At 38.6% G+C, this 26,793-nt stretch overlaps 1 protein-coding gene across 1 annotated transcript in view; it reads left to right on the top strand.

Annotated features, from left to right (window-relative positions):
* The window catches only part of ZNF827 (zinc finger protein 827), a 137,263-nt gene extending 118,558 nt beyond the window's left edge, over positions 1–18,705 (top strand). Inside the window, exons 9-14 of the mRNA XM_074950947.1 lie at positions 1,646–1,783; positions 3,368–3,536; positions 5,013–5,179; positions 9,671–9,862; positions 9,953–10,130; positions 14,520–18,705. Of these exons, the coding sequence (XP_074807048.1) occupies positions 1,646–1,783; positions 3,368–3,536; positions 5,013–5,179; positions 9,671–9,862; positions 9,953–10,130; positions 14,520–15,327 (1,652 nt within the window). The 3' untranslated portion in view covers positions 15,328–18,705. The remainder of the gene's footprint in view (positions 1–1,645; positions 1,784–3,367; positions 3,537–5,012; positions 5,180–9,670; positions 9,863–9,952; positions 10,131–14,519) is intronic.
* The last annotated feature ends 8,088 nt before the right edge of the window (positions 18,706–26,793 follow it).

Below are 26,793 nucleotides of genomic sequence, written 5' to 3'. Positions count from 1 at the left end.
TCCGCCCCTGCAGCTCCCATTGGCCATGGTTCCTGGCCAATGGGAGCAGCATGCGGAGCCCCCATGGCTGCCCCTACTCGTAGGAGCGAGAAGAGGGACATGCCACTGCTTCTGGGAGCCAAGAAGAGTCATGGCAGGCAGGGAGCCTGCCTTAGCCCCACTGTGGCACTGACCGGACTTTTAACGGGCCGCTCAGTGGTGCTGACCAGAGCCTCCAGGGTCCCTTTTCAACCGGGGGTTCCGGTCTAAAACTGGACACCTGGCAACCCTCGTACGAAGCAGCAAGATGACATCACCACTGTCCTCAAGCTCTCCATTTGTTCGAGGATCCAGTTCAAAATTGCCCTCTATATCCTTGCTGCTCTAACTTATCTTGTGAACATTATCTATTTCTACTCCCCCTCATTCCCTGGGATCTAAAACTGCCCTTTTCTCTATCCCTCCCCTGAGTCTGGTGGTATGAGAGCCTTCACCTCTGCATTTTCTGTCATCTGGAACAGAATTTCACCAATGGAGATTTCATCTAGTCTTAAAGTAGTTAAAACTCCCTCTTCTCTAAAGATGACTCACTCCTGGTCCTCAGCTTCTTAGTGCAAGAAAAGCAGAACTCCCCAAGCTGTTGAAAGTTTTTGATCCCTAAGGGCCCTGGGAGCAGGATGGAACACAATTCAACTTTCATCAGTTGATGATCATGCTTTGCTCTCTTAGCTTAGCTGCTGCCTTTGCAACATTCCAATCAGTTTTGAACTGACCAGGTGTCAAAAGTTCCCCAAAGAAGTAAGCCAATAAAAATGAAAATGTTTGAAAACATTGCCTGAGAAAGTGAATAATAAAAATTAGTGTAAAACTTACCACTGCCTCAAAAGAGAGACCCGACAAACACTGAGGGGGAGTGAGAAGACCGGTGAAATGATCTATTTAGAAAAAATCAGTGCTTTTCTCTGCTCTGTCTTGCCTGTACCTCTTCCTCTACTATTTATGGTTTGCCTCTTCAACTTTATAGTAACTCTAAAGTGTTCTGCAATACAGTTTGTTGGAAAGATGCCATACAAAATAGTCAGATCTACAATAGGCTTTTGATGGAAAAAAATTACAGTACATATTGTGTTGCAAAATTCCTTGTATAGTAGCTGAGTGGAGTAACACTGATGTGGTGGAGCCTCAGTTGCCTTAGAATAGTCTGTACAGCAGCCAGTTTGTTGACTTTGTAGGGATAAAAACAAAACAAAAAAGCATCTTTTGTTGCCTTTTTGTTTTCTTAGTTTTATGATGGATTTGAGGTTTTATCAGATTATTGCTACCTGTCTATACTATTCTTATAATGTCATCTGTAACATTGCTTTTTTTTTTCGTGTTCTGCCAGAGTCCCCAAGGGTGTTCTGGTTCTGTGCAAGCCCTGCTTTGAGATTTTGTATCAGAAACTCAAATTGCTATGGACCGTGAAGCAGAGGAATATTTGCAGTTTAGGTTACAGATTAAATTAATCTCTGCTTCAGAGTTCATGTGAACTCGCGCGCCATGAACAGCAAAGTAGAGTTAAGAGTGTTCTCTTTTACATGACACATGGAAGTAGTCCATACAGTGAAATCTAAGAGTTCTTTAAGTTGTTAAAATAAGACTTCGTATTTATGCATTTTTGGTATAGACACAGAAAGGATAGGGCTGGATGCAGGAAACGGATTGCCATCTTGGAAATTTAATGACCAACTTTTTCCCTGTGACGTGTGTGGAAAAGTATTTGGCCGACAGCAGACATTGTCCCGACATCTCTCACTGCACACAGGTAAATCAAACATTTTGGCGTTCTCATTTACAGTGTCATGCAAGTTTGTTGCAAGAAAAACATGATGCAAGTTTCACTGCAAGGTGTTGTGGAAAGAGACATCCTCTGTTCCCTTCACTCGGGATGAAGACAAGTAGAACTGGGCTAAAGATTCAAGAAACTAACCTAACTCATTATGGCCCAACCATCATCCATTTTAGAAAACAAATGGTTAAATGGAGATTTGTCCAGTTGCCAGGTTCTGACAATATCAAACTACCTTTTGGTTACCACCAATTAAGCAAGCCTGTAAACAGGGTTCTAAAGAGAGGAGGAAAGTTGTATTTTGTTTTGTTTTTGTTTATATGACAGGCTCTTTAAACATTAGTGACCAGCAGAGGAAAAAGCTCATAGTGTTTCAGATATTAGTTAGCCTCTGGGATGTTCACTTTCATGAACTGTTAGCTCAAGTTAAGATAGTAGAGGATGACTCTTTTCTACAACACCCTTTTCCATAAAGTCAATGGAGCTAGATCTATTAAAGTCATCTGAGAATCTGACTCCATGCCCAGTAGTTTTATACAGAGGATTTGCCTAACCAGATGTTACAGCCAGTGTATGGTGCAAGCTTTTTTGGGAGAATGTCTCAAACTCAGGCCAAAGGACAAATGTGTTGAGATGCAATGCACAGATTAATAAGATTAGGAAGCAAAAATGTCAGACATAGTGCTGAAAAATATTGTTAGAATAATGCTGGTATATACAGTATGGCCATGCTAGAAAACCCCCAAATGGTGTTTTCTACGGTTTTGTGATTTTTGTCTTCTTCGGATTCTGAATTTCTCTTTGTTAGCGCTTGCACATTGTATTATTGTATTCCAAAAGCGAAGCAGCTCTTCTTAAAGAGGAAAGGTTTTAAAGGCAATTTAATGTTTGGTTGTTTTTTTTAATCAAGTAAATACAAAATAAGACCTGCTGTGTGCGATGACTTTGTTGCCAAGATTTAGAGATGTTAATCAAAAATTGTGAAGCATCAGAAACTGCCGAGGAGTTTGGTTTGGATTTGTTTTATTATTCTTCAAGGGGTTTTGGCTGACTTGTGCTCAGAACTTGACTACCTGCACGGACTCTTTTCTCCAAGTTTTGGTAAATAAGCATCAAACACCATAGATAGAAAGATAGATAATATGCACACAACCACCTTCAAGAACTAAAACCCTACAGAAAAAATAGTGCTAGGTGAAGAAATGAGTGGCACATTACTGACCTGAATCTATAGTAGCTGAGGGGCAGTTCTCAGAGCTGCAGTTACACCAGTTTTCCACAGCCTAAAAAGTTTTGTATTAACTTCATACAGTCATTATATCAAATTTCAAAAATACCCCTAAATTAGCTGAAAATGAGTCATCTATATAAATTACTATTGTGAATCCTGATAACTTTCTGAAGTTTTCCAACCTCCTAAATGTGTCAGCCTGGATGATTCTAAAAGCTGCTCAGATTTTTTAACCCAAGCAACGTGTAGTTGCATATTTGAAATGAGGTTTTTAAAGTATCTCACTTAAGATTGATACACACACTCGAGATGATTTGTTTGTTTTTCAGAAGAGAGAAAATACAAATGCCATTTGTGCCCCTATGCTGCTAAGTGCCGTGCTAATCTGAACCAGCACCTGACTGTCCATTCTGTGAAGTTAGTGAGTACAGACACTGAGGACATTGTCAGCGCTGTCACTTCTGAAGGCAGTGGGAAGAAGCACCCTTATTATTACAGGTAAGGACCCCAGTAGAGGGCCACACATGAGAGACCAGAATCCAAATGTCTTATATGCCTGTCTGCTTGCTAAAGACAAATTATGAGGATGGTCCTTTTTGTTCTAAGGTAGAACGTGACTGAAGTATTTGGCTTAGCCACATTTGACTTCAGGTGCAGCAACAAAACCCAGCTGGCTATGTCATGCTTCTGGGCCTTGCTGGACACTTTGAAAGACTGTGCACTTTTTAAATGGCTTTGAAAGGCAGATAGGCCTTTAAATACCTCATGAACTTTTACCACATGTACGACATACATCTAATAAGTTCCCTTTTGTGGATACTAGTGTGTATACACATTTGCAGTAATTTATAGTGCCTTCCACTTGATGCAATTAGTTCAATCATTTCAACTAAAATTTCTGTTATAAATATAAACATTTCCTCTATTTGATTTACCTCTTTGATTGCCTTAGGCAGGTATGTTTTATAATTCAGCTACCTGTGAAATAATGTTTCCATATAATAAAGAAGGCCAAAATTATGAAGGTGAGAATAGGAGCATTAGGAAAACTCATGATGGTAAAAGAATGGTACAGATACAATTGTGTTGCTCAGGCATTTATTATTGACGTAAGCACTATCACATGTTCTTCAAGCTTTGATATGAACCCTAGTGTACATATAGATTACAAAAATCACTCTTATTTCAATCTAAGTGGTGGGAACAGATTTAATTACAATCATAGAAATCAGAAATACACAAGCTCTGTTAGATTATCTCATCTATCCCTCTGCAAGTGCAAGATTGTTTTCAGTGTTCTGGCTTTGTTTTAAATGTTAATGCCTCAATTAAAACAACAGTATAAAAAAAGTTAAACTATAAGTTCCTTTCTATTACCTGTGAACATCGTTGTTGTTATCTGCTAGATGTAAAATTTGCATCAGTGCTGATTATTTGCATTGGTGGTAATTGCTTTTGTCCAGTCACGTAGAAGGAATCCCTGAACTCATTTTTGCTTGCTTGTACTCAGAAAGTCAGGCAGTTCTGCAGGAGATCCTGATCTGACATGGGACTGTTTCCAGGGCTTGAGAATGGCTCCTGGAGAGTGCAGCAAACTCTCAGTTTCAGAGTACCAGCCCTACTAAACATCTTGGCAAGACTGCAGTGCATCTTATTGCCCAAAGGATCCAGCTAGGTGATGTGCAGCATCTGGAATCTGTAGTTTTTAATTAACTTTATGATTATTGAGCATCATCATAGCATGTTTGGGATTGTTGCATTGGGCCTCCCTTTAATCAGGTTGGCATGGCCCTCGGTTCAGAGGCAGTTCAGCTGGCAAAAGAATTTTCCATTGAAAATTCAACAGTAGAGAAGAGAAGAAATTAGTGAAGCAAGAGTTTTCTTATGAAAATGAGCAGAAGCTTTGTACATTTGTTATGGGGATTTTTTTTTAATGTTTCTTACTCTTTCTCTTTAATTCCCTTCTGTCTGCAGCTGTCATGTCTGTGGGTTTGAGACCGAGATGAATGTCCAGTTCGTCAGTCATATGTCCCTTCATGTGGATAAAGAGCAGTGGATGTTTTCTCTTTGCTGCACAGCCTGTGATTTTGTCACCATGGAAGAGTCCGATATGAAGGCTCATGTCAGCACCAAGCACACAGGTGATGATCCCGCACTTTCTGCTCCTGTGATCTCTCTTCTCCCCCCCATTTTTCAGTGCAATCATTCACACTTCCTATCAACACTCCTTTTCTCCATGGAAATTCATACTAATTATGGTCATGATCCCACAAAGTTGAAGTCAGTTGGCCCCCACCAGGTAAGAAGTCTGCTTGGGGAGATCACTTTGCAGTCAGGGGGCATAAATAAAGGACTTCTATGAAGTTAAAGTTGTCAAAAACACAAGTTATTGTTTTACTTATTTATTTGTTTGTTTACTGGCTTATTAAAATGTAATTTGACTTCAGTAGCTGTATGGTGATTTCTGGGTGTTAACTACCTGCCCCAGATTGTAAGTGTGTAATACACTCAAATTGTACTGAGTTGTGCCAATATTTGGAGTTTGTTCCCTCCCCCTCACTCTTTTGTCTGGAAACTTTGTTGCCTGAGCTCTGATTCAGTAACTAAACTAATGCAGCTGTTGTTTTACTGTCCCAACATCATATTAAATAGTTGAACAGATCGTGATTTTTAACTTCTGTGTTTCTCTGGTTCTATTCACTTACCAGCAGAAGAAAAGAACTTCTACATTACCTCTGATTCATGACAATTTTCAAATAAACCACATATATTTATACCAACTAATGAAGCCTGGCGTGATGTAAGGAGAGGAAAATTAGAATACTCTTAATTTCTCTCTCAGTATCAGCAGTCATAAGGATTTTGTCATTAGAAACTAGCTGACAATTTTGTAGACAATTATATTGGGAGAATTGAATTCAGCTGTCTCTTCCATCACTGTATTGGCTCTACAGTTCTACGAGGAATACAATTAGATTTTTTCCCCCTCAACTTGCAAATAGATGCACTAAATGCAACTACAGAAATATGAAGTCAGTGAAAGTCCACAGAGGGTTCTGTGCTAGTGCAAAGTACTGATATGATTCCCATCTCCATAATATCTGAACACCTCAGAAACATTAATTTATCCTCACAAAACCCTTATAATTATCCCCCTTTTACAAATGAGGCAAATGGAGATTGTCATCCAAGGTCACATGGAGAGTCTGTAGCAGAGCTGGGAATTGAATCCAGATCTGCTGAGTCCCATTCTAGTGTCTTAAGGATTGGAGCCCTTGTCGGTGAAATTAAACACTATGACTTGAAAACATGCTGAAAGCACACATATTGTTGACGAAGAAGGTGCCTTCAAACACTCACTGTTCTGACCAGACAATCCGTAAGGTGTACAGTTTTAGCTCTACACAAGTGATGTGCGAAACCTTCATTAATTAGTGGGAGATGAGTTCCTAGTGTGCTGTGTACAATGCTGAAAAATATACCTTAAAAATGTTAAATATTGAAAAGCTGTATTTAAAATATATGTATGTGGTAAGCACAAGTAACTGCTTGTATCAATTATTCTTCTATATAAGCCTGCATTTATTCCTAGGGCTTTACTGCTGGTGTCATAAATGGTAGGAGTGCAGCATTCTCAATTTAGACATCAGCAAAGAATTTTTGGAGATTTATATGCTTCTGTACCTTCTGGAATCATCTGTTATCCTGTGCAGTAGTCTTTGTGTTAAAAGCTCATATCATTTTAGAGTCAGAATTAGGAAATGCCTCTGTTACACATTTTTGTTCTCTAAGTAGATCAGTGACCTATAGAGCAAGTTTTCACTCTTTCACTTCTTCCTCCTTCCCCCACTTCCTCTATTTGCAATAATACTGTAGCCATTTGGACCCATATTTTAAAAACCTGAGGCCCAAGACCAGTGTGCAAATGGGTATGGGTAAACACATGTAGGTAGGTAATTAGCCATTTTTGGCATATTTGCCCAATTTGTGCATATAATTTCTGTAATATGCAGGTAACAAATTACACCTGTATTTTTGTACGGGAATCAGGGGCTGCCATTTTTAAAAATGAAGCCGATAAAATGAATCCAACTTGGTGTTCTGCAAACCATTGTGGAACTTAAAAAATGCAAACTCAGAAATAGCCTTATGCATCCATATGCATCTCTAACTGTTCTCCATAAACACTGGTTACAGGTACTTACTTTTAGTTATATATTTTATGGTCAATCACTGCAGCATTTCATCGAAAACTTAATCTGTACTGGGCAAAGCTGGAGAGGAGTTTCTTAGTGAATTTAAATGTGGCAGGATTTCAGGAGAAACTCACACCCTAAGGATGGCCTCTCTCACGTACTCTGTTTTAAAAAATAATTTCAGATCTCATCTGTAAATTATGTTTCAAGAGTGCATATTCAAGACTCAGACTTTGGCATCTCTGCATTCTGCAGGTCTTTGTTCTGAAAATGAAGCACATTTCTTTATGGAGTCATTGTGCTTTGAACTTTCTCTTTTGGGTTCAGTAAGTGATGCTCATGGCACAGATGTTAAGAAGGCCTTAATTTTACACAGATGTGCTTTATTCTGAGCATGATTTCTAGTCAAATGAAATCACCATTTCATCCCTAAGAGGAACAATGGTGAAAACTGTACAGTTTGTTTTAGACACATATATATAAGATAATAAAGTGGTTGAAAAGGCAAAGAATAAAACTTTGGACAGGACCAAACCATGAGTTTTTCTATCTGGTTCTTTGATTTTTTTTGTTTCAAATATTTCAGTATTGGATATCAAATCCAGTTTTACAAATATTTCTGTGTATTTTGTCGTCTTCTGATGACTCTTTATCTTAAAAAATATTTTCCATTCATCATATTGAATTCAGCTATTTTAGGTGCTGATTGAGCAAACTCTTATGCTTATGTTTAACCTAACTTTGTCTTAATGAAACTACTCACCTTTTTAGAGTTAAGCCTGTCCATTACTGTTTACAGGATACAGACTTTAGTTAAGAAATCTTATCACATACATAAGATTAGGATTTTTAGTTAGGTTCTGCTTTTTATGCAACTGATTAGACTGAGGCAAAGACAGATCCAATAATTTGCCTATTGCCAAATAAGGTTCATTGCAGATTATTACCCAAATCCTCCTTGCTCCCAGTCTATTGCTATAACATCTAGGCAACCTAGTCTCCATACTTAGCTAGCATGTATTACAGTTCTGAATTGCCGCCCTTTGGAATGTTATGTGCTTATTGTACACACATGAAATCCCTGACTGATTTGAACTCTGTATCCAGTTGGGTGAAGTCTGTATGTATGTGTGTGGTGTGTGTATGTGTTTGTTTTTTCTTAAAATTAGTTTTTCCTCATTAAAAAATTCTAATGATAATCAAACCTTGAGAGAAGACTACTAACTTCATGCATCCAGCAACATGGAAGTCTTCTATAAATTTCATCTTTGTAACACAAACTATTACATAGCTGTCAACAACCCAGATTTATCTCAAATGTAGTTTGTAGTGCTATGCAGTAGATGACAATGGTACTTTTAGTTTTAAGTGCACTAGCACCTAAGCAGAGAGGACCAGATTTTTACAGGTATTTAAGCACCTAAAGATGAAGATGAAGTCAATGGAAGTAAGACATCTAAGCACTTCTGGAAATCCCACTAAGTGCTTATCTGAATATGTAGGCACCTAAGTACGTTTAAAATCTGGTCCTAGAACACTAACCCCAGAGAAGAGGCTGCAGAGAAATTTTATAATAATATACAAGGCTTCTGATCTTTCCTCTCTATGACATGATGACAAATTCACCAATGGCTTGACTGGAGTTACACCGGAATGAATGTGTTTTCTCTCTTACCAGCAGCAGTAACATCTTCCAAATGTTTATAATTTGGTCTCTTCCCTCTGGTGTTCTGTAAAAGTCTGGAGCACCAATGGAGTGAAAAATAGCACTGCCTATGGGACAGAAGTAGTAATCAGAGAGAGAGAGGTGGAGGAAGAGACTTAAAGTATGAGGAAACTCTCCTCAGGAGAATGAGTGGAGCGGGTTGTGAGATTTTTCTCCTTTCTCCCGTTTCTCCTCCTAAAGTAACCAAATGGATAAACTACAATGTAAGTTAGAAAAAGTCGAGCTGGAACAGCCATGATGTAGAAATACATGTGAGTTCAAAGGTGATGTAAAAACAAAACCTAAAGGAACTTAATAAACTAACAAAGAACCAAATTCCCATTAAGTTGTAAATTCTATGCTAATTAGAAAAAATTCCTTTAACCTTTCTTAATTTGGTAGTAGAACAAAATTACAAACATTCTCTTCTCATTGCCTATATGGACTAAAAGTCAACAGTGGTAAATTGGTAGGTGCACTGTTATAACTCTTGTACTTTGAGACTAGCCCTGCAGAAGGGAGGCAATGTAGCCATGATGCTTAAGAACAAATTGATTTATACTAAACAAGCTCACCTGTGAGTTCAGAATAACTTTGCATCTCCTTTTAACACAAGTCACTTTTTTTTTTAAACTATGAATACATAGGATAGGATAACTGGAAATCTATCACAGAGATTGAGTTTTTCCCCTTATACTAATGATCAAGTGGACTTTATTCTTGTTTTTCAGGTGAAGAGCGGAAGACACCCAGTGAATCAAACAGCCCTTCTTCATCTTCTCTGTCAGCACTTAGTGATTCTGCCAATAGCAAAGAAGATGCAGATGTTACCCAAAAAAATAACGGTTCAAACAACCTACTAGTAATTTCCGTAGTGCCTGGTAGCCAGACCTTACTGAACACTGAAGAGAAATCAGAGAAAGGTAAAAGCTAGTTAAACAGACAGACTCCTTTCTTCTAGGCAAGGGAACTGGATGGAACTTGGGTAATGTGTCCGTATTTTTATTTTTCAGGTTTTGAATGTGTTTTCTGTAACTTTGTCTGCAAAACAAAAAATATGTTTGAGCGCCATTTGCAAATCCATCTGATTACACGGATGTTTGAGTGTGACGTGTGCCATAAGTTCATGAAGACACCTGAGCAATTATTGGAGCACAAGAAATGCCACACTGTCCCCACCGGAGGACTCAAGTAAGGAAAGCAAGTACACAAACTTTTACTGTGTTAAGCATCTCCAATACTGTGTGGCGATAGGTAATAAAGGAAGTAAATTAGAAGGGATTAGTTAATGTCTGATGATCCAAAGTCAGGGCTACCATTTTACCTTTAATTGGGTAACAATAGACTCAGCCCTCTAGGTTGAATGTAGTTTATTATATTATTATTATTTATTTATGTATTTATTTATTATGTGTGTTACCATAGTGCCTAAAAGCCCTAGTCATGGAGCAGGACCACAATGTGCTAGGCATGTACAAACACAGTCCCTGCCCCAAAGAGCTTACAATCTAAATATAAGACAAGAGGCAACTAGAGGAAGACAAGTCAGACAGAGGAGTACAAGGAAACAGTGTTGGACATCATGGCAGGCTGTGGTCTCACACACCAGCAGCCTAATTGTTGCCGAGTGTATTGTAGGTATCATGGCAAAGGATAGTTTAGAGCCAACCACTGGGTTTGAAAGCAGTGGTCAGTGGATGCCACAGATGTAATGGATGACAAAATTATTTCACTTAGTTTGCAGCCTGCCTGTCAAAGGAAAAGGGAAAAAGAAAAATAATATAAAAACCTAAGGCTGAGCAGTTTTTACCCTGAGGCTAGCTCAGATAAAGTCTGCAAGCTTTTGTTTATGTAACAAAGTATAAAGTCATTCTAACTTTCCCAATTATTTACAGCCTTTTTCAGGTCCTAATGCAAAGGCAATCTTCACCAGTAATCACGCATGTTTTTGTTTTCAAAGTGGAAAAGATTTTTGGATCCCAAGATTTTGGATCCCTAATTTTTGTTCCTTTTTAAGGTTTTTTTAGGGGAGTGGGAAGAAGTGATGTGCATACAGTGAATACATAGAGCCCCTATTTTTTTCCCTATTAATCCCTGAAGAAATGTCCTTATTACAAATGCAGGTGAATAACAGAAGCAGATATTGTCCAGTGTTTTGGTTTGTTTTTTTTTCCTTCTCCAAGTATCTTTTCAGTTCTGGGTAATTTTTGTTGTCCTCTCTAGTTGTATGAGTATGGAATATACTGATGTGACAGCACTTTTTGTTTCATATTATTAATTTTGTGTTCTCTGTTGTAAAAATACAGAATCTGTAAATGTAACAAGGAAGGAAGTAGTTTAGCTGTACATTTATATACATGTTCCCGCAGTCATTTCTTACATTACAGTATTGTTTTTAAATTATAGGCTAGTCACAGGCTTTAATAATTAATTTATAAATTGTAAGGTGACCAGTAACAAATACTTTCAAAATATCCTGATATCCTCTGCTAGTACAGCATTTTCTTTGACCATTTGAGTGGATTAACTTGCTTGAAAAGGTATTGTTAATGAGTCAGAAAAAAATGTTGTCTTTGCCTGAGCTGCAATTGAGAGACCAATCTGTGGTCACAGAAATGTCCTTACAATGTAACAGACTGGAAATGTCTAAATTACTTTTCTGTGATGGAACTACTTGTGCTGTATTTCCTGTTCATTATGTAGATAATACAATTTTTGTGCATAGCTGAGGACAGTGAAAGACTTTCAGAATTGTCCAGGAAAAGTACAGATTTATGTAGGTGTGTCTGAGTTGGGCATGGGTTACTGCATTAAATTGCAACTTGTCTGTTCCTTTTACCAATCTTCCTTTTAAGAAAGCTTCATTAGTTTTAAGAAATAAGCGTTGTCCTTTGAGAATTGTCTGTATAGACCCCTATTTCTAGAGTGCATGTGTGCCTTTGTGTCAAAGTTGGAACCCTCAGACAAGCAGTGACTTTTGGGTATGCATGCATGCTCCCTCCCGGATCTAAACATTCAATATGATGTCATATAAGGACTCACGTTCCATTCCTCTGTGTGTTCCAGCCACTTCAGACAATAAGGTTGGAACTGTTTCAGCCGTGAGTAGGGTTCAACACACTAGCACGCCCTGCTTCCCACCTTGTGTTGCATTTGTTGACCAAATTAATGTTAGTGTATTGTAAATGTTACATTAATACTTTTCTGGTTTAGTTTTTATTAGCAGTAAGGTAAGCCATTTTTAGTTTAGCTAAATCTGTGCATTGCGCATTTTGGTGGATTGGTTCCATCTGCCAATCAAACTCTTGCATCAAGCTCAATAGTTCCATCAGTCGGGGGGTCTGTATTTGATTCCGATGTGATGACTGAATCTGGGAAGAAAACCAGATTTAGACAGTATGCATCTTGCAAGAACAAGACATCTGTCTCGGATGCACATACCAGTTGCCTTTTGTGCCTGGGTGTAATATATGCTGAATCTATTCTCTGTGCCAGGAAAGACTGTGCATCTTGACTCAAGTCTTCCTGATGTAAGGAGCTTTGTAGGTTTCTCAGGTTAGCTCTGACAGACAAGGTGAGCGAGGTAATCTCTTTTATTGGACCAACTTCTGACAGTGAGAGAGACAAGCTTTCAAGCTACATACTGCATACATCAGGCTAGCTCTGGCAGTCCAGCTAAGTTATCTCCTTGTCCTTCTTCAGTTACACAATGTAGAGGCAAGTTAAGAGCTGGATCTAATAAAAAGTTATGTTCTGAAGGCATCCAAGAAGCCCAAAGAGATCTAAATATCAAATAGGTTTGTACTTTTCTGCTTCCTGTTCAACACTGAGGATTGAGCAAAAGATGAGGAAAACCATTATTCCTCCAGTTTCTATCCAGAAAGAAATCTTAAGATTCTGATCCAAAGAGGAGTCAGCACCAAGAGAGGTAAGTATGAGTGATGTCTTGACATCAAAATCCTTGGTTCTAGTACAGTTAATTGCTTTGGCATCGTCTTTGCAAGGCTGCTTTTTTGGTTTAGCGTATTTTTATGGACCAAGAATATTGATTGGTTGCTACTATCCGTCTGTCCTTTTGTTCGTCATCATCTTCCTCCCTATGTTTAAAGGTGACTTGTTTAGATAAAATTAAACTTATGTGTATGCCTCCTAGATTTTTTTTTATTGTAGATGTAACAAGTCTGTGAGAGAGATGATATCTGCTCAGAGATTGTCGTAAATGTACTAAAATTTTCTGCGTATCTGTAAGGCTGCTACCTGGAGCGTTAGTCATATTTTACTTAGCATTACTCTTTTAGCTTGGCAGGTAGATCTAAAACAAGTTTGGGAGAACAGTTCTGCAATCTTTATTTAATTAATATACTTCAGAGCCACTGCAAACAGCTGCCTTCTCCAGCCTCCTCTCAAATACAGTACACATGCTAAATAGAGTCAAAACTCACACACTTTCTTTGGTTTGGTTTGGTTTTATTGATGAAGAAATGAACTATCGCAATGTTTAAACCTACCTTCAGCCACACACTGTTGCTCCTAATGTTCCTCTCTCCTGACTACTGAGCCCACAACCTAGATGATCCTCCCTTTACAATGAGCCACCCCCACCTCCCTAATATCCAGGTGGACTAATGAGTCACTTGCTTCAATGAGTCAGCAGAACCCACTCAACTTTCCCCAGCAGTATGAAGACCTGCCAACAAGGAGTATTTCAGGCAAACACTGCCAGCCACTTTTACCCATCTCTTTTGAGTTAGTGCTGCTAATTAATTTCCCAGAAATGACTATCTCTACAGACAGTACTCAAATGAGAAACCTTACTTACCAGAAATTGTAGTTCTTTGCATAGATTGTATAGACCTACCTTCCACCCCCACTTCTTTTTAGTCCTTTTATCAAAGATTTTGAGTAAGTGGAAGGAAGTGAAGGGAGTGGAGCTGTGGCATTCAGTTTCACAAGGGAGCATATGCTTGGTGCCAGTAGTTACTGACTTCAGTTTTGTCTTCAGTGCCAGGAGTGGGGATCAGTACAATCTACTTGAAAAAAAACTACAGTTACTGGTAAGTTACCTTTTTGTTTGTCTGGTAAACAGAGTAGGTACTGACTGAACTTCCCACTGACAAACCAACTTTCTGTTGTTTCTTTTGGTACACTGTCAGTTTATCCTTGAAAGCTATTTTAAAGGAATTCCCGACATTCCCTTTCTGTATATGTTTGGTTTCATGCATGGTGAGTTTATTCTTACTTTACACAAGTGGACACTCATACATTTCTGCACAAACTCCCTTTCCATTAAGAGATGAAGTAAGATTAGACACGCACTTTTGTGGGATGAATCAATGTTTTCCTAGGATTAAGTTAGCCCTGCTGTAGTAAATCATCCTGCTCATACATTTTTATTCTAGAGGCACAGGCTAAGAAGAGCAAAATATACTAAAACAAACTGAAAAATAATTTTGTTTGCCCTGTATTTAGACTCAGATGGATTGAATGAGAAGCTAAACCAAGAATGTCAATGGGTAGAAAAAGGTGAAAAAATTCTATTCAGAACTGACTGTCTTTTCTTTGGTTTTGTTCTTTTGATAGGTGCCCGTTCTGCATTTACTCCACAAATCGCCCTGCAGCAATGGAATGCCACCTGAAGACCCACTACAAGATGGAGTACAAGTGTCGGATCTGCCAGACAGTGAAAGCAAATCAGCTGGAGCTAGAAATGCACATCCGGGAACATCGTCTTGGTAACCATTACAAGTGTGACCAGTGTGGCTATCTTTCAAAGACAGCCAACAAGCTGATAGAGCATGTGCGTGTCCACACTGGGGAGCGCCCTTTTCACTGTGACCAGTGCAGCTACAGCTGCAAACGCAAAGACAATCTCAACTTGCACAAGAAACTGAAGCATGCTCCACGCCAGACTTTCAGCTGTGATGAGTGCCTGTTCAAGACCACCCACCCTTTTGTCTTCAGCCGCCACGTGAAGAAGCACCAGAATGGGGACTGCCCTGAAGAGGAGAAGAAGGGCCAATATTCAACCTCTAAGCAAGCCAGCCCTCTCATAACAGTCAATAGCTCCAGGAACCTCTTGTCACCCCTCTCGGTCATGTCTGCCTCCCAGGCTCTTCAAACAGTGGCCATGTCAGCTGCACACAGCAGTGGAGCAGAGCCAAACTTGGGAGTGAAGGCCTTGGCCATAAATGGCACCTCTTTGTGCTTTGATAAATACTGGAACTCTGATTTTGCCCATCTCATTCCCTTAACAATGTTTTTCCCCAAGAACCACTTTGATCTCACATTCCATCCACCCAGACCTCAGACTGCACCTCTAGGTGGCACCTCACCTAAACACTCCTTCCTCGCCTACCTTGGACTAACAGAAAGGGCAGAAACTGTCTGAGGACAGTTACATTCTGTACCAAAAATACCCTAACAAACCCAGCAGGTATACATTGCTGCAAAACCTAGACTGAAGAGGTATGAACACTTGTACTATATATCATTAGTAAGATTTAGAAAATGGCTCTGTGTGTATACTTACTGCATTGACCTGAAAAGCTGCTTTATTAAATCTTCAGAGAGGTGAACCTACTGCATACTTCTACCTTCAGAGGCATGTTCCCAGTACTCTTATCTAAGAAACAATTTTGTCTTGTTAAGCTGAAGAAGAGTGTCCTTAATGGCAATCAGCACTTGTAAGATTACATATTGATGCGTTTTATTTTTGGTTTGTGTGTGAGTGCGAATGTGTGAAAGAGAGCCTGTCTGTAGTGTGCCATGACATTGCTTTTGCACATCCTTTGTATTGGCTTATTTAATAATTATTTTTAAAAAATTTCCTTTTTATTTACCTTCCCCCTTCCTTCTGCCTCCCCCCACCCTCCTTTTCATTTTAGAATTTTGTAACTCCAGGATTGTTGAGAAGAGCAATGCTTGGTTCAGTGAGGATTGGTATATTGGCTTAGTGCTGTTTGCAGTTTCCTATAGTGTGTTTGGTGCCTTGTCCTCAGATAATCAGTTGTAAAGATTTGAGGATTAAGGTGGAACAGATCTGGAAGAAATTACTTTCAGCACTGTAAGATGAGTGTGTGAAATTGAAGTATGTGTGTGTGTATATACATACACATGCCTTTAGTGTGTGCATTATATATACACACATTCACAGGGCCAGATCCTTTACTGTTACGCTGGTGTAACTACGATCAGAATCTGGCCCATAGTGTACATCTTTTGTTTTAAAAGGGCATATATAGAGATATAAATATATATACTGTATTAATGCAGTGGTTACCTTTAGTTTGCAGGAACAACTTGTATAACTAGAATTCTATGGTGGTTAAATCCAGCAAAGGGGATTAAAAAAAAGATATGGATAAATTCTGGGTATAAATGCTCAGACTAAAAAAGGCAGTTTTGCACAGTGCTTTAGTCTTGCACTAGTTTGTTTCTCACTTGCAAAAAAAAGAAAAAAAGGAAGAAAACATTTCTTTTATGGGATGAAGTAACATCAGATTGTATGTTTGAAAAGGTACCGGCAACTTCTTTGAAAGAGAAAGATATGAAAAGGTGCTGTTTAATCATACAGTTCTCTTTTTATACTCTCAACTTTTCAGTTGTATCTGCAAATTACGTGGTCCTATCAATATTATCCTCCATGTTATTAGTACTATTTTATTCCTTTTTGTTAATGGCTGATAGAGTGTACACTGCTAGAAGGCTAACTTTATACTTATTTAATGCTCTTACTTTGTGGTCATTAAAATGACAACTTTATATGTAGCACTTTATTGCAGTAAGAAGCAAAAGTGGATTGGTTGTATAACCTTTGTTAATCTTAAAAAGCAAACAGTGATCTTAAAGAAAGAGGAAAAAACTTTGGCTGCATGTTAATAGATCTCTATTTCTTAAGATAACAGTTTCCAGAGCAAAACAGACAGAAAGGTCAGGAATAAAAGTTTCTTTCGATTGAAATTTGAAGTATAAAGTATTGAACCTTTAAAAATTATTTCTCTCTTAAAATCAGTTGATGTACAAGAATGCTTTCTTATTGTGTTACTGTTTTCCATGGTATTGGCATTTGGTCTAGATCTTTGTTTCATCATTTGTTTAGAGATCTCCCTAGCTTTCTTCAGGGTTTCCCCCAAACAAGCTTTAAAAGAAGTGGCCCTAATCAGATTTAATTTTCTATCCCCACATCTTCCCTATCTGAAAGCATCCTCTCACACACACATTTAAGGGTCTAATCCAAATCTCCTTGAAGTATGTGGGGAGACTCCTAACAACTTCAGTGGCTCTGAATCAGGCCTGTTGTCTATGACTGTACCAAAATAAGGCCCCAATCAGGAAAGCTTCCTTGTTCAGGGAAGGCTCTTAGTCATATGTTGAACTTTAAACATGTTCTTAAATTCTGTTGTACTTAAGAACTTAAGTTAAGCATATGGTGAAATGCTTTCCCGAGCCAGGACCTAAGACATTAAGTCATTGAGCTCATTTGTAAGTTTCCACACCTTTTAATACGTGTTAAAACATTGGAAGCTGTCTGCAATGAGAAAACACAGAATGAGGAGAACCTCACATTTTAGCAGACTGTAATATACCAATTTAAAAGTAAAGTAATAATGACAAAATATTTCCCACCTAATTGTTTAAGTTCCATCAGATATTTTTGGTCCTGTGAGCATGTGGCTATTCTAGCTAAGCTATTAATATAAGTCATCTGTTCCAAATTTCTGTCTAAATCTATTAATAGGCAAGGCAAACAGTTCAGGCCCTGTTTATCATATTATTGCACCTACGCCATCAAAACCCTCTTTGACTTCTTTGGGAGTATTGACAAAAATAGAGAGTGCTGAGTAGTGCTCTCCATTAGTAACCCATTCAGAATAAGAACTGTTAAAAGATGAGTTTCTTTACCCCCTGAATTATGCAGTCTGCATTTCAGTTAATACAACTGTTACAAAAATACATTCACAGTGTTTCTGACTGACCCTACTACAATAGAGCAGACACTTTAAAAAGAAGAAAAAAGCCCACGTGTGCATCAGTGAGTAAACTACAGATGTATAAGAGCAAAGAAGTAGGAATGTTTAAAGAATATTTTCTGTAAACCAAATTGCAATATAATAAGGCTGGAACTCACCCAGGAATGAGTGTTATGAAGCTGTCAGCATATTAATCCCATGTGTTTAAGTTTTCTGCCAAACCTATATTTGAATGACAATAACGTTTGATATAACTGAGCAACTTTGTTTAGCACTTTGGAAAAAGACATTTAATTCTTTCTGGTGAGGGAGAAAAGATGTATTTGGAGGTGTTTTATTTTTGTTAAGAAAAATATACAGTATTTATCAGAGCCCTCACATATACATAATTGGTTTGCAGTTCAAAGCTAAGGAAAGGAATGTTCTCCATAGATATCTCTGACCTATTAAAGACTAAAAGTTCTGGTAAACTTCCACCACCCCAAAGCTGATTTCATAGCCGTTTTCACTATGCATTCTTAAATGAAGGTTGACTTGGTTTTCCATCCAGTAATTCAGTTAAAGTTCTCAGCACTTTCTTCCTTTCTCCTGTCCTTTTTTACTTGTATTATGTTCAAATATCACACTGTCAAGGTTTGTGTACATTAATAAAATTTGTATTGTATAAAGCTTTTTGCATTATAAGGCTGTACAGGGTCATTTTGACAGTAACTGGTATATTCCTTTGCATCTTATGTTGCATTGCCAATTTCTAGTGTATCCAGTTTGGAAGTACAATATACGCTAATTAAAAAAGGTTGGCTATACTCTTGTTTCTTTTCATTTTTCCCCTCCCCCTCCATTGGTTTGTTAACTAATCTATCTAACTTTAAGGATTTTTTAAAAATGCGGATAGGGAAGTATTCCCAACAGGAGTAACAGACCTAAAAAGGTAAGACAGGCATTTTATTCAGTTTTAACCATGGGAAAATTCTGTGGCTTTTTTGTAATTCTAGTTGTTGTTACATTTTATATATTTCTTGATCAAAAGTATGAAAATGTAAGTAAATTAATAATTGACTATTTGGCCTTCTGCCATACTGTGTTGTGTTGGAATCTTTTCTAATCTTACAAGCTAAGCAGAGTGGGACCTGCTTAGTACCGGGATGGGAGACCTCCAAGTAGCACTTGTATACTGTTTGAAGTGGTGCTGCATGATTCAGGATGTGGTACTTTTTCCTTTGATTCAATAATGAACCAATGCTCCAGTATATTTTTAAGGGGCATACTGCGTGGCTGAAAGTGCTGTCTTTCAGATGAGATATAAATGAGGTCTTGATCTGAGCCATTGTAAGAGCAAAAAAATAATCTTACTTGCTAGCCAAATGTAACTTTATGTAACTACATTCTATCTACCTTCCAAATATCCCCCCTGTATTTCAATTGAATGTAGCATCCTTCACTTCCTTTCCTAAAGCTAATGTGTAGTATTGTTGTGTACTGTTAAAAAGTTGCTGTATTCCACCACAGATATTTTAGTAGTGATCCCTAAATATAATTTGTATATGATTTCCTTGTAAAGTACTTTGAGATCCTTCAGATTAAAGGTTGGGCATATAAATGAAAGCCTTGTTGTGACAGCCACAACACAGAATTTAATAAAGGTCCCTCTTACTATCCCTTGTAAAAGTATGACCAATTATTCGTGATAGCCTTTAGGTAAATTATGAAGAAATAGTGTCAATGACAGGGTGATTAGATCAGATTAGATTATCGTAACGGTCCTTTCTCTCCTTAAAAGCTATGACATGCTGATTTACAACCAGATTCTGCCACCCTTACTCATATTGAGTAGTATCTTACTCCACAGATAACCCAACTGAAACCAGTGGAACTAATTGTGGAGTAAGGTGCTCCTTTGTATGAGTAAAGGTGGTAGAATCTGGCCTTTAATATTCATTTAGTACATTTTGGTGAAATAATGTGAATTTTTCTGTCATCCAACACAGCGTGTATGTTTTGTCAACGTCTTGTAAAGATCAACATAAAAAAAGGATAATGCCATTAAGACATTCCGATGCACAGGAGAGATGGAGAGAGGGGAAACATCTACACAGATCCAAGATCAGACATAAATTGCCAAGAGTCATGGAGGTGAGGGCACTAGTTACCAAAACAAGAGCTTGACGCTTTGAAATGAAGTTAGAATAGAATATTGAACCACTGTAATGAGAGAATTCTTTTATTCAAAGCAATCTTCAGTGCAAATCAAGACATGGTATAAACTTCTAATTAGCTGGAGCATTCTTGGTTGTATTCCTAGAGCAAATATTCTAATCCTTGGGTACCATGTTAGCACCTAGTAGTGATTACGACAATGCTTTATCATGCTTTTTCAGTCTTGTGTTTAATCCTGCTCCTGCATCAATTGGTAACTAGTTATGTTCTAGGAAAGGTGTTTCTATTTTTTACATGGCCCTGGCTGCATAATCAGTTACGTTTGAGAAAAGATTGCCTCACACTCTCCACTTCAGCTGTTTCTATAACAAAGGAAAAGTAAAATGAATATTCTTCGTATACTTCGAGTTATAAATATTAATAAATCTGCATCAATAGTAAAAAGATAGAGGATAAACTAGACCCTGGGCAGCTTCTATAATATCTTTCATATACAATACCAGAAACTGATCTATCAGACCCTCATTATGTCTTAATCCCTCCCTTACAATAAACATTTTGGCCAGATCATCAGCTTTCGTAAATTATCATAGCTCAGTTGAAGTCAGTGGAGCTGTCACAATTACCATTAGCTGAGGATCTGGTCATTTTGTGTAATTTAAAGAAAGAAAGAAAAAAAATCTGGTTTGTCAGATTTGCCATATTAACTAAAATGACAATATTTAGTTCCTAATTAGAGATGGAACAAAACCAACCCAAACAGGTCCAAACTTTCACAAAGCTTAGAGTCCCTCTGGACTCAAATTTGTGACAAAAGAGTTCTAGAGATGACTAACAGCAGAGTCTATATCTTACCAAGCCACACACTGATCAGTATACATCCATACAGAACATAGGTCTATTACAGGAGTGGGTGGGTGGGTGAGGTTCTGTTGCCTGCAATGTGCAGGAGGTCAGACTAGATGATCATGATGGTCCCTTCTGGCCTTAAAGTCTATGACAACCGTAAATATTCAAATAGTAAGACTAAAATTAATCAAAGTTTGGTATGGGGGAAGAGAGAGATCAGAAAATGACATTCGCATATCTAGAAAAGCTAGATCACTTTTTAAAGGTCTCTGGCTCCCTCGGAACACTGCACGGTTTGATTTATGTTATTAAAACTTTATTAAATTAATTTTTCTGACATGTACAGAATATGTTTGTGTGGTGATATAAAGGCTTTATTGGTACACAGATGGGATGATTCCCTCAATTAAAATTAGAGGGAGCAAATACCTGACGATATAGTATAAAGATTTTGTGTGTGCTGCATATGCCTCATATATTATTGAGAAGCTATTTTAGAAAAGTTTTAGAGCATTTTAAACATTTGAATTGGCACTATTTCCTGTAATCCTCTACCTGTCACACTGTAAAGCCAAGTGCCTCTGTCATGATGAATCCAACAGGGCTCCAAAGGATACATTAAAAACCTATAACAGTTACCTAAGATAGCTTCTCTATACCCATATCTAAATTGATGCTAACTGTAGAGATTTTTGTCGTAGATCATATCAGTTTTGCATAGCCATATTTTAAAATATATATGTGTTGTTGTTTTAAAATATCACTTGTTCCTAGTGAACAGATGTCCACATTACAACAACTGCAATAATATTTGGTGCTAATTAGCTTCCTTTTTGGCAAGTCTCAGCAGAGAGGCTAAAGACTGATGGTGAAAGTAAGCTACTATCTCACCCCTAGAAATGGTCCCTTCAGGTCAGGACCAAGGCCCTATGTGCAGAAGGTTGCACTGTACCTTTCAAACAGATCCTGTTCTGTGGGCTAATAAAGGATGTATTCTCCAGGGCTGTCAATTAGGCACCCTTTGCAAACACTTAATTCACATTTTTTAAAAGTCAACTGTACTCGACACACTTGATTGGCTGTCTAGTAGCAATATGCTCCCACAAGGCAGGAATCACATTTTTTGACCCATGTTCATGTTTGAGCTCCCCAAACTGGCAGAAATGTTTTATTCAGTATTTTATTAATACTTGGTTTGTATACAGCCCTTGTCATCCACAGAACTCAAAATACGTGACAAAAAAAGGGGTCAATATTCTAATACCCAGGTTAAGTATCGGAGAAGCTGAAGCCCATAGAGTGACATGACTTGCTGTAAATCACACAGCAAGCCAATGAGAGAGGCATGGTGGATGAGGTAATATCTTTGAATGGGTCATCTTCTGTTGGAAAGTACTCATTTCTGAACTACACAGAGCTCTTGTTCAGGTCTGGGGAAAGAAGCAGAGTGTCTGTCTTTCTTCTGCAGACTGAGAAAGAGTTCTGTGTAGCTCGAAAGCTTGTAACTTCCACCAACAGAAGTTGGTCCAATAAAAGATACTACCTCATATACTTTGCCTGGGACCAACACAGCTATGACAACACTGCAAAAAGGTCAATGGTAGAATAGAAACAACCTTCCTAGAAAATTACTATGCTATCTTTTAAATCTCTTCTCTTCGGCTATCCCTTGATATGAGGATGATGTGTGCCAACGGGGTCGGTTCATTGATCGGTTTTTAAGTGGCTGAGAAGCCCAATACGTGACCTGCAGATTTTCCCACAGAAGTGGCAGTTGTAATCTTGGAGGAGACATAGTTGCTGGCTGGACTGTTGTGCCCTTTCTTTCCTCCTTTGTTGCTTCTCTGTCTCATAAGCAGGTCTGTTTTCCTCAAAGTGAGCTGTGGCTCGGTGTATGGTGTGGTGCCACTGTGTTCTGTTCTGCGCCAAGTCCTCCCAGTTTGCTGGGTTGATGCCTCCCTTTTTAAGATGTACTTTCAGCATGTCTTTGAAGTGCTTCCACTGCCCTCCAAGAGCCCTTCTTCCCTGACTTAACCGAGAGAAGAGTACTTGCTTTGGGAGGCGAGTGTCAGGCATATGTACACAGTGACCAGCCCAGCGGAACTGGTGTTTTATGACCTGCACTTCTATACTGCTGATGTTGGCTGCAGAGAGAATGCTGATGTTAGTGCATGGCTCTTCCCAGCTGATCCTGAGAATCCTCCTGAGGGAGCGCTGTTGGAACCACTCCAGCTGCTTGAGATGTCATCTATAGGTTACCCAGGTCTCACATCCTTATAGAAGGGTGGGGATGATAACTGCCTTGTAAACCAAGACCTTGGTGCCAATTTGCAGATCCCTATCATTGAAGACTCGTTTCAGTAGTCTTCCAAAGGATGTGCTGGCACAGCAGATCCTGTATTCAATTTCTGTGTCAATGCTGGCTGTTTGGAGAGGTGGCCCCCAAGGTATGGAAAATGGTCCGCATTTTCCAGGGGTTCTCCACTGATGGTGATTTGTGGAGTATGAAGAGTAGTTTGTGCAGGTGAGGGCTGGTAGAGTACTTTGTTTTCCCGATGTTGAGAGAGACACCCAGGCTGTGATAGGCATCTGCAAAAAGATTTAGGGTACTTTGCAGGTCAGCCTCTATGTGTGCAAGAATGACGCAGTCATCTGCATACTGAAGGTCGGTGATGCCAATTTTCATGATCTTAGATTTTTTTTGGAGCTGTCAGAGATTGAGGCGTTGACCATCCATATGATACTCAATCCTGATTCCATCAGAAAGGTGGTCACGGATGAGAATCAGGACCACAGCAAAGTAAATGGAGAAGAGTGTTGGAGCAATGACACAGCCCTGCTTGACACTAGTGCAAATGATGAATAGTTTGGTCTCTGAGCCGTTGCTCAAAATGGTGGCAGTCATCCCATCATGGAGTAGTCTGATGATAGAAATGAATTTCTGTGGACAGCCAAACCTACACAGCACCTTCCATAGGACATCAGGATTGATAGTCTAAGGCCTTGGTTAGATTGATGAATGCCCTGAACAGTTCCGGGTGTTGCTCTCTGCACTTCTCCTGAATCTGTCATGCCATGAAGATCATGTCATTTGTGCCTCGGGATGGCCTGAAGCCACACTGTGATTCAGGGAGGAGTTCCTCAGTAAGGGGGAGAAGGCGGTTTAGTAGGATCCAGGCAAGGACTGTCCCTGCGATGAAGAGGAGGCAATACTGCTGTAGTTCCTGCACAAAGATTTGTCCCCTTTCTTGAATATTGTAACAATGTTGGCATTCTTAAAGTCAGGTGGAATTTCTTTGCAGGTCCAGAGTTTGTTGAGAAGTTGGCAAAGTTTGTGCTGGAGTATTGTTCCACCAGCTTTAAAAACCTCAGCTGGGATGCCATCTGGCCTGGTGCCTTGTGATTTTTTGTCAGGATGAATCTTTTAAATACACATAAAGTAGTCACCATTGTAATATTAAAAAATAGATCATAATACAGAAATATTCCTTCTACTTACTATAGGAAATACCTAGGGAGTAACACCAATATTTACTTGCCAAATAGCTGTAAAGATTTTAATAGCAACTTCTTTCGTTTTTCTACTGCAGGATAAATAAAACTCAAGTTTGTCGCATATTCTCATCCCTTTGCAGAGGGATCAGTGTAAATAACCTTCCACTACTTGCTGTACTGAGGTGGTTTAGGGTCTCATCAATTCCTATTCAAGTCAGGGAAAAGATTCCTATTGACTAGAATAGGAATTGGATCAGGCCCTAGGAGCTGTGTTGAAACTCACTAGCTTCAATTCACAGTTGTTTCATATGAAAACCTTTCCGTCAGTTTTACTTTCTGTGGGTTTGCACCTCCTCAGCCTAAAAACGCAATGCAAAGTTCAGTTGAGATTACTAACTTTCAACTGGCTTCTCATGAAAATCATGTGGATCTGTGAATCTCACACCCTTTTGGTATGAAACCAAAAATCTGCTCAAGAGTCACAAATGTTTTGACAAATCTAAGCTAAGTTTTGAGCTTCTATCTAAACCCAGTAAGAACATGGTTTTACTTGGCTTGTGGTCTTGTTACAAACATGTTGCACAGCTCTTGCATAGTATCTTGCATCGATGTTGCCTGGTATCTTGCACAGTTGCAAGATACTATCCAACATCAAGACTAGATGCTGCATAGTATTAGTATCCCAAGATACTATGTAGGCTAGAGATATGGCTATGCCGCATGTCAATCCAGCTGTTGTGCTTGCATGCATGTGCACAGCAGCTGATTTTTACAAGTTGGATGTGAGAATATCTATGAGGGACTGAATTCCATGAGTGACTACTGTGCAGTAACAATACTGATGAGATGCAGCAGTACTGAACGATCTGATTCTTCAGTCTGCTTGCCTACTTTCACATAATTGGTGACAACTTCCCATTCTTGGAAGATTTCATGCTTCTGTTCTTTTTTTCCTTTCCCCGAATTGTGTCTAATATTTGGAGATGCCCCTTCCCTCACACATGGAAAAAATCTCTAAGAAAAATATGGACTAAGGACAGAGTTACTGAAATGGTGGCCCATGTTCCTGTATTGTCCTCTGTAATACAGAAACCTGGTGTTCCCACTATGCTTTACCTTTATAGATTTTAAAACTAATGTACCTTCTTTTCCAGCTTTCTTCAACCAGTGATTCATTGAAACGACAAACTCAGGCTTGTTACTCTGCTGGGAAGTTGCCTGTTTTAATAAAACATAGCAAAGTGCTCTTTAGCTCTGATTACTGTGCTCATACTCCCCACGCTGATGTTCTGATGTTACTGGCCTGATGTGACCAGTAACGCTAAAAGGGTCTCATTTTGTGGCTGGCTAGACCATAGGTAAGGACTTGTGAAGTTGTTTGCTATTTTTGATTGAAGCCTGGAATCTTCAGCCAAGGGCTGGAACAAAAGATTTGATTTTTAAAAGGGTTTCATAGAATATCCAATTGGGAGTTTCACAGAAACATTTGCCTCAGACAGTGGCAATTGACTTGGGTTTTAGAACCCATCACATATTTCAGTGTTTAAAGGTGCCAAAAAGTGGGACATATTTTCTATTACTTCCCATTCACCCTTGTGCTCACTTCTTATAATTACAGTTTTGAAGGTGGCCAAGATATTCTGGTGCAATTTGGGAGACCCACATTTTAACGGCAAATCCTGACTTCAGTGTAGGCCTAAGAGGAAAGGCCATTTCACTTTTCCACAGCCCATCAGCTGAGAGATTGAAGTACTGGCAGTGATTGCATCCTGGTCAAAAAACAACTTTCTGCCCTTCATTCATGTGGAAAACACAATCCCAGTGAACAGTAAGTTCCAAGGGGGTCTTCACTGGAGACCTAGAGCAGCCATTGGATGGATGGGTTTAAGGCAAAAAGCAATCTGGGATTCCTACAAAAATCATTCACTCTAAAACAAGCTGAAAAGCTAATGCAAAATCTCCTGCTAGGTCCAGCAGAATAGATTATTATTAGGAACAAATTAATTCACATGACTAAAATCTCTTGTATTGTTTGAACGAATAGATTTTTTTATAATGCATTACATAGAATTGTAATGCATTATAACAAGGAACTGTTGCCCTACTACTTATAAACCATTAGTATCTCTTGCTAAATAATAATTTTTTTAAATTGGTATGAAAGTGTAAATATGAACAAATATTTGCAGGAGTTATTGCTCTATAAGCATGATGCTGTGGAATAACGCTCTAGGCATATATTGCTCTCTGTCACTCATACAAGAGACATTTCTTAAATGTAACTGAATAGCTCCTTTTTCTTGTGTAACTAGACTGATGCCTGTTTGCACTCTAAATATTTATTACACAATCATCTTTAAGAGTTCATTTTTGTATATCTAGCT

The sequence above is a fragment of the Natator depressus genome, chromosome 4 (assembly GCF_965152275.1).
Source record: "Natator depressus isolate rNatDep1 chromosome 4, rNatDep2.hap1, whole genome shotgun sequence".
Taxonomy (NCBI): Eukaryota; Metazoa; Chordata; order Testudines; family Cheloniidae; genus Natator; species Natator depressus.
Note: the sequence above shows the minus strand (reverse complement) of the source record. Positions and strands in the feature narration are given on the sequence as shown.